Below are 9,509 nucleotides of genomic sequence, written 5' to 3'. Positions count from 1 at the left end.
CATCTCAGAAGATGAATTTAGACAATGTTTTGAAAAATGGAATGAAAGACTAGACAAGTGTATTAGTGTAAGTGGAGAGTACTTTGAAGAGGATTGAAGGTTTGTGCTTAAAATTTGAATAAATAAGTTAAAAAAAAATAAGTTCGGTTTCTTTTGGGTACCCCCTCGTATGTGGTGTTAACCGACGTTCCTCCGAAACGTCGGTTAACACCACATATACACGGTGCCAAATCCCAGAAGACTGCTTTCTTCATTGTAACAGACTTATTCCTCATGTCCATACCTAAGCATAAAAATGTTGGAAATCACAAAACATATATATTCTCTACAAGTATCAACCTATAGATTTATACACATGTGGGAGACATTAAAAAAGTAAATATGTTGCCCTAAAAAAACACTTAAAAATGCATGTTAATTAGAGAAGTTAGTTACACATACCTACATCAACTACCACTCAACCACCTATCCAAACACATTCTTCCATGAATAACCTCTCAAACTAATCATCTTAGATTATGCAGTGTTTCCAGGTTAAGAAGTGTCTAGATATTAAGTTTTCCCATAAAATACATATGGTTTTCAAAGTCTCACCAAAACACTCGAAAGAATAGCATTACAATTTCTCACGTATAAAGTTACTGTATATAACATTTTCCTGTTTAGAAGTTCACTTTGTAACAAACATTTTAGAGAAGTGCTGATTCAGTAAGTTTAAAAGGCTTCAAAATCATTCATTTCTCAGTAGCTGAACTGCACCACAGTTGATAACAAATTGGGGACTNGCAGTTCAGATTAATTGGTTTATTTAACAACCTACAAGTCGTAACTACAAATACTTACGACACTGTTACGGGTTTACACACTTTACAAAACCCTACTCACAAATCTCTTCAACTATCTTCAGTACAACACATGTTCCATTCTTCTTTCCGTGACTGCTGCTATATTTCAACTGCTCCGGCAAATGCTAGACTTCCACTGCACTGCTTAGGTATTCCAGTGTCTCTTATAAAGCTTCAGCCGGACAGCAGAAAACGCAACTTGCTTCTCTGTTGCGTAATCACTGTGTTTACCAATTGCCTAGCTAAAGTCGCTGCATGGGCTCGCCTGTTGTGTGATGTCACAGCCTAACGGGGAGGGGGGGGGTACCGAGCGTTGCGTAATGATGAAAGGCGTGGGGGTATGTGACGTCGCTCGTGGAAACGCAGAGTTCATGTGACCCTTACTTCATGTTGCACCATCCACATCACACTATATATATATAAAGTGGAAGGAAATTTGAACATATGGAATTTTGAGGTGGTCCATTATGAATAGTGTTTTATTAATATTTTGTTAGCAATAAAAAAAAAATAGAAGCTCTGGTGTTGCTAATGTATTTTCATGTGTCCTGATATAATACATCTGTGTTTCTTTATAATTGAAATGTTATGAAACAATTGCTTGAGAACAAAATTCAAAAGTGGATACAAAATACAAACCTAATTTTACATTTCCCTTAAAAAGTTCAGTCTCCCTGATCTTTTTATCATGGAAACGTTATTTTACCCATGTCATCATCCTTTGACAGTGTTTTGTTCCTTATTATCATCCATCATACTTGACTCAACCTCATTATAAAGTTGTCTCCATTCTCAAACTACAGCAATAAGTACCCCTTCGTACAATGTAATAGAAGTGATGTTGCCCTTGTACTTACTTCAGCATAATGTGATGAAAATACTGCATCACTTCCAATATAAGGTGCCCTCAAATTAAATGTGAATCCAGTTTTTTAAACGTGTATCTCAGGAAAAAAATTAGAAAGGTGCACATTACTCGAACTTAGGATGCACCTCAAATTTTTCAAGGGGGGAAAAATGTGCAAAATGTGTCTTACATATTTGAAGTAATATATGATATATCAAAGAGCATAGTTAAATGACCATGCATGCTTAATTTTGCCACTACATTCTATGCCACATCCATTAACTTAAATATATTGCAGATCTGATGCACTAAAAAAAAAAAGTAAAACTATCCCTGTAACAGGCCGTGAAGTCCCATATGGTTCTGAGACGCTGAGGGTCCAACATTATCTAGACAATCGGCTCAAACATGTTGGTAAGGTCAGCCTTACGCGCCGGTCGCGCTTTACTCCCCAGGAAAATTATTTAATTAATTCCTGGTACTCATTTCTGTTAGAGGCTGAGTCAACCCCAGGGCCATAGTACGGCTGGAACGATTACGTCAATTGAAAAAATCCAGTGACCTCATAGTCATAAATAATGTATACTCAATCCTATGAAGAACTAACCTCACAAGAACATTAGGAACTTCTTGATCTGGCTCCAGTACACTAGATTTAGCATCTTTGGTTGCCTCTTTATCTGTACCAGATGCAATCTGCATGCAGATATCCTCCTTAGTTCCGCCTTCCTCAGAACCACTGGCACCCTCCTCTTCCTCATCAGAGCACTCCTCCAGCCGCACTCCACAGTGCTTACCATTCTCACAGAGACTTCGTTTACCTGAACAGGGACAATATAATGTAAGAAAACAAGAAAATCTCATACAGCATTTACTGTGTAACTGCCTCTAAGACATACCTATAACTATCATGAAATAAAGTCCCTCCTCCCAAACAAGTCGCCTCTCTTTTCTTTTAGCACATCATTATCATGGTATATGGCACAATCATCCTTCCACTTACTTGTTCCAGTGCATTGATAGATGGCTCTGATTCCGCACTTAAAATGAACTTTACCTAACCTTGCATTCAAACTGTTTATGGCTACTTACTTAATTTCGAACCTTTTATGCTGCAGCCTCTCTTTTCCCTGTTCACCCTTCCCAGCCTCTCCCCACCCAAACAGACTGTTTATCTCTGTGATGGTATACATTTCCAGGAAAAGTTAACTTACTCTGTTTCAAAACAACATATTGAAATTGTTCTGGAACCATACAATTCCCTCATTCTTGATATAAAGTAATAAAGGTGTTAAAATGGACCAATTATGCAAGTAATTTTACATTTCTGAATGTGCTTCAAATACTTGCTTGAGAACTGGCCCTTTCCTTACTGCAAGAGACATCTTGTAATACTGGCCAAGCCTACCTGACTCTTGACTTCGGCAGCGGTAACCAAGTTTGAGATGGACAATTAGGTGGAACTGATACCTCAGGTAACTAATTTGATTATGGAATTGTGTGGATTTCTTAACACAGACAGTAGAGTTTCATTTTTGTCTTGGAGGACACATTTACACACCTATCATGCACCATACAAGCCACAATGGGTCACTCTGGTAATGGAATTTTATGTGCTCAGATGTCATGAATTTATATCCTAGAATTTGAATTACTGGAGCCCCAAGGTAGTAAGACACAATAACATATAGACAAATCTACAGTGTGTGATTTAGATCAAATTCACAAATATTAAATTATTTTTAATAAATTTCTGAAGCTGAAACAAGGCACCATGGCCTGTACTGCCGATGCATGAGCCCTGTAAGTGGTTCTACATGGTGTTTGATACTAATGTAAATCCCTAATTTGCAACTGGTTATTTTAAAAGGACTGCTCACTCTTAGACTGAATGCATAAAACCCTACTGGATAATTCTAACCAATGCATTCTCACAGCCGAAAGCTACCCCCTCCAGGCCTGACTTACAATGGCAGATGGAAGAAAATGGTGCCAAATGCAAGGCCCAAACCCAGAACCCTGAGATTAAAAGTCTCAAGAGACAGAATCAAATCCCTTAATACCTGAGCTGCCAAATCCAAAGAATCCCATAATTAAAATAATTATACAAATTATCTGATCCACCTAACTACCAACCCCCAACTCTGTTAGAACTGCCCTAGTCAAGAGTCGGTTAGGCCTGGCCAGTTATACTGCTTAGCAGGGCTGGCCCTCCTTGGATTTACTTTCTGAAGGTCAGTGAAACAAACATGTCCCACCATCTCTCACAGACAACTAACTGTCCTTTTCAACAATTAAAATCGAAGTAGAAAGGTTTAAAAAAATTGGTGGGAGGAAAATATTGTATTATACATATACCACACTCTCCACTTTAAGAAAAAAGAAAATTATATAATTATTATTATCAAAATATTCGCAAATCAATGAAATTATTACCGCTGCTGTGTCTGTTTTACCATCAGTTTTAGCTTTAAAACAAATTTAGAAGAAACATGATTCCCTGGAAATTCATTTAAGCCAATCAACAACTGTATTATCAGCACAACAAATTATTCTTTTACTTTAGTTACTACAGCTAATAAGATTATTTGTCATTTTCATATGCTCATGATGGTCTTCAAATTTTTTATTAAACTGAAAATCTTCACACATTTTACCTCATACTATTCTACTGGTAAACATCAGGAAATAATTATGCAAACAAATGCAGAATACAGGATCAGACTGTTCCTAGTATTCCAAAACAAATAAAGCCACACACCCTGAACACACTTCTTGACTTTTTTCCGCTTTCTTAATATTTTCCTTCTTTTCTTCTTAAGTTTCACTGGAATTTCTTCTGTACCCGACTTCTCGGCATCTGCATCAGCCTCATTATCGCTACACATCTGCCTTTTACCACCATGGTACTTGGAATTTGGCACAATATCAAGCTTTCTACAGACTGACTTTGTGCTTTCATCTGGTTTCGCACTTGAAGGCAACCTGAGACACACATTCAGGAAACATTAATGTTTATACCTACATTTACATTAAAGTGCAACGTGAGGTTACATGCTATAGAAATACACCTGTAAGTAAAAAAGACGAAGCTCTGTTTTATAATAGATTATTTAATGAGACTTTCACTATCAGACTACATAATGTCAGATGATGGGATGACTGACGAACTAGAATGGATCTGAAGGGGGCAGTTATGGCATAATTAAGGTAGTATCCCAGCATCTTCCTAAAGGAAACGAAAGAAACCACAAAAAACTTCAGTCAGAATGGCCAGAGCTCTGCCTAAGATTTGAACTGGCACCTACAAAATAAAAGCCCAAAGCAATACCTTTAGACCAACTTATTCATTGTCTTTCTTTGTTACATAATTAGCAATGCACGTAACAAACTCATTGGCATAGGATCAAACTGTTCAAAGAACATGACATTGTGAAGTCTGAGGGGATTATGACTGGCACTATAAAACCCAAACACTCAGCCCTATCCTAAGCAAGTTCAATCTACTTCATATGCTCATAAGGCAAAGATTAAATACACTACTTTCACTTATCTGAAATGTTCTCTATTTAGGAACACAAAAGGGTGTATTTTATATATACAGGAAGTTCAATGATAAAGGAATCTTGGCAGCAGCATAGGAGACACAACATTTCTCATAGATTGCTGCTGTAACTGCCGATAACAGAACGAGTCATTAGTGCTGATAAATGAGTGCCATCAGGTGGTCTGATCTTGTCATTGCACTAAGTTACGTGTTTATCAGCGCTAATGACTCATTCTGCTATTGGCAATTACAGCAGCAATCTGTGAGAAATGTTGTGTCTTCTCTACACTGCTGTCAGGTTTCCTCTATCACCGAATGCACTGTATATATTATAGCAGTATCAGAATGGGCCTAACTTTTCACTGCCATGATGGACAAAGGTCAGACTCAAATACAACATGTAAAAGGTTACAGTGAGCCAAATATTGTGGCCATATTCTGCTGTCTACATTCAAATCAAACATAATCTCCTGTTGTGCCCACTCCTAAAAGAGACGTGTCTTCCTCTAATGTGACTAAACCATTAATTTCATTACCACATGTGGTACAACAGCCCTCACAAGTGTGGAAAGCTCAAGAGCTACTGGAATTCTGAATTCATTTATACTGTTGTGTGAGCTGAGAGCAGGTGGGAGCATCTATGCACGCCTCTCTTTTTGACATATAAGGACTCCCCACCCGTTTGGCATCTTGATTCTTCACAAGCTGTTTAGCTCACACTGATGACCAATGACTGAGAACCCATGAGTCTTGTAGAATGACTGCAGCCATAGAACTATGGTTGCAAGTCCAGAAGAGAAGAGTCTGATTTCAGTCTTGCTTAAGAATGATACCTACTGTCAGACTATAGCTGTTTCGAATAAAGATAAACATTACTCGCTGCAACAATCACAACTTTATTCAAGCAGTAAGTTGTGCACATCTGGGCTCAATTCCCCATTACACCATGTTATCTATGAGAATTGCCAATTCTAGGGCATGTTTCGTACATATGCTATGTTTTCTTCTTGTGCAAACTATCTGCATATGGTGAAGGGTACAAACTATTAAGATCCTCAATATGTAATTTTGATCACTGGTTCTTCCTCTCTCTTATGTCCAAATATCTCCTAAGCACTCTGTTCTCAGACTCCTTCATTCTATATTCTTCCCTTAGTGAGAGGAACCAAGTTTCACACTCATACTATATATACTATATATTTGAATAATTTCACTCTTCAAGTTTCTGGATAAGAGATGGGGGCAACAAAGAATTCTGAACTAAACAGCAACAAGCATTCACTGAATGCAATCTGCTCTTAATTTCTTCATGACTGGAATTTCATCAAAGATACAGTAAAGACAGAAAAATGAGTGAGAAAGGGGCATCACCTGCATACAATATCACAGTGCAAGTAGTTTGAAATGTACCCATAAATTTAAGCATGAAGACCTTAAAAGAAAGAGGGCACATATTCCTTTATTCTCCATCTTATCTTCCAATTTACCTACTTACATTCAATCTCTCTCTCTCTCTTCTGTGGTATAAGAAATTCCAAAGCTTCTATGGAAATCAAAAGAATCACAAGTCGCTTCAGCTGCATACCATGCACCCTACCCTAACCACAATAACCTACATATCCTGTTATGTCACTCTATGAAGATTTCCCACCAAAATTCTGCAAATATTATGTTTACCCTAATGAACAGATGTAGCTAGGATGTTGTTAATTATTAAGGTCTACAAGGTTTCATGTTCTGCTTACTGCTGTTTGTGCTGTGCCATGCATTTAGGAGCACCAAGAGAAGACTCTTTAGTGTCACCCTCACTGTGCTCATCTTTCTCTTCATCTTCCTCATCTTCTTCTTCCTCCTCCTCCTCCTCCTCCTCCTCATCTTCATCCTCCTCCTCCTCCTCCTCTTCCTCTTCTTCTATGTCCAAATCCTCAATTTTAACACTGCCTAAAATGTTCATGTTTCATCATACTATAACACACATATGTATGGTGGTGGAAACATTTGTTACAATTCTATGAGCCTGCCAACGTGTTACAGAAGCAGGAATAAAAGAGTTATAACATCACACCAAAATTATGTCAAACAATACTAATTGCCTGAATTAACTAACTTCATGGTGGAAAGTTCTTGAGAAACTAACAGTTATTCAGCTAGACAAGAATATTTCCTGCCCTTTACAGAACTCAAAGGTTCAATACTATATCATAACAGTCTGCACACAGTCCATATGCTGAACCAAATGATCCACTTTAATATTATCCTCTCATCTGTGCATCTACCATGGTCTCTTCCATCCAGGTTTTACACATAAAACATCATATGCATTTTTCATCGTTCCCATGGATGCTACATACTGCCCCTATCTTAACCTCCCTGACTTGAGCATCCTAATAATATTCAGCCAAAATTAACAATTACAAAGCTCCTTATTACGCAATGTTCTCCAACCTCCTGCTATTTCCTCCTTCTTAGGTCCAACTGTTTGCCACGGTACCCTGATCTCAAACACACTCTATGCCTACATTCCTTGCTTAATATGAGAAATGAGCCTTTGCAGATATACAAAACAACAGGCAAAACCATACTTTTTTATATTGCAATCATGTTTTTGCTTAGCAGATGGTATAACAAAAGACTCTAAATTGAGAACAAAACATTTCCTGGATCAAAACTGTTCTTAATGTTCTTGTAAATATTTTCATTTTTGTTTCTATCATTTCCAAATATTTAAACTTTATGACGTTTTCAAACAATTTATTAGCCAACTTTTCACTACAATCTTGATCTGGTGATGAAACAAATAATACAAATATACTTGAGTTTGGGCCACACCATAGCTCAAGCAGTTAGTTGCTGGCTTCCCACTGCAGCAGCCTGGATTCGATCCTGGGTCTGATCAAGTGGGATTTGTGGTGGACAAAGTGGCGCTGGGGCAGGTTTTCTTCAAGTACTTCGGTTTCCCCTGTAAATCTTCATTCCACCAACTGCTCCACAATCACCCTCACCTATCATCTGAAGCTGGTACATTAGGCCAGAAGTGGCTGCAGTACAAGGGACTTAGTCCTACCCCACTAGCAATAAAAAAATACTTGAGTTTCCTCTAGGTTTACTTCTAGACAAATCTCCTTACTAGTGTGTAACAGTGCTTCCACATTTCTCTCTATGATACTTAAGTCTTTGCCCAACATTATCAGCATACATCAGAAGATGTGTCCTACTGAATTTCAATCCCTTCTGGTTGTCTTGGACCTCCATACTAACCTATTCTACAGAAAACTTGAAAAACGACACTAATGCACCCCTGTTCCATTCTGTATACAAAATACATTGCAGATACAATTGTCTGACATATATGTTTCAGATATTAGCTTCAGATCCACCTGTAAGACACTGAAGGTCATCTTCACCATATGTTTACTGTTTTATTTCTTACGAGTAGATTAATGGCAATGGCCATAATTCAAACTTGAAACTTATGAATACTAAACTTGGGCCAGGTTCAGTTCTGTTGCCATCAATTTGAAAAACAGGGCTGTCTGTAAGAATAACGACAACCAATCACCTGATGATGGCAGCACAGCCAACTCCAAACACCTTCTGTACACTAAATATATCTCAAACAATTGACAAAGTACAATACAATCATTGTGAAATGAATCAATCTTTACAGAATCATCAAAGTTATTGCAACAGAATTTTCAGAACTTTTTAGAAGCACAAGAGGGGAAGACTTCTAGAGGGGGAACTTTACAAAAACCAGAAAATGTTATAAAGTAAGGGACATTTCTGTATGCATGATTTCAAATTGTCATGGTGACTTTATGAGATAATGTCTTGTCAGGTCAGCCACATGAAGAAGTATACAATATTTCTGAGACTATCTGTGTGTCCATTATTATGGGTTGATGTGATGCGTAACAGCACCTGCACAGCACGCTCCTGGCTGTTCTAACATGGACTGCGGAGGGAATAATGGGCAGTCAGATGTTCAGTGATGTCATGTCCTTGAACAAAGCAGTAGGTGAACAGTGAGTGGAGTCATGTGATTACCCTGGACACTCCAGTTTGCTAGCCGTCATGAAAGTTGCGAGCATACTTCATGGGTATAAGAAATAACATACGGCTGTATCACTCAACACGTGATCCCCTAATCATGATGACAGAGACAGTCTCTGAAACACTGGATATTAACACCATCTTCATACAGCCAACTACCTGAATAGACTTCACTGCAAAATTTCTTTATGTACAAATTACTAGAACATTGTATTGA

General features: G+C 37.9%; 1 protein-coding gene across 1 annotated transcript in view; it reads right to left on the bottom strand.

The window, feature by feature from the left end:
- LOC111866730 (ubiquitin carboxyl-terminal hydrolase 34) overlaps positions 1-9,509 on the bottom strand; it is a 128,498-nt gene that overhangs the window by 99,019 nt on the left and 19,970 nt on the right. The window contains exons 8-10 of the mRNA XM_023855934.2: positions 6,985-7,180; positions 4,454-4,677; positions 2,300-2,513 (exon numbers count right to left, since the gene is read on the bottom strand). Coding sequence (XP_023711702.1) covers positions 2,300-2,513; positions 4,454-4,677; positions 6,985-7,180 — 634 coding nt within the window. The remainder of the gene's footprint in view (positions 1-2,299; positions 2,514-4,453; positions 4,678-6,984; positions 7,181-9,509) is intronic.

Source organism: Cryptotermes secundus, unplaced genomic scaffold, assembly GCF_002891405.2.
Source record: "Cryptotermes secundus unplaced genomic scaffold, Csec_1.0 scaffold213, whole genome shotgun sequence".
NCBI lineage: Eukaryota > Metazoa > Arthropoda > Insecta > Blattodea > Kalotermitidae > Cryptotermes > Cryptotermes secundus.
This window is presented reverse-complemented; position numbering and strand designations above follow the sequence as displayed.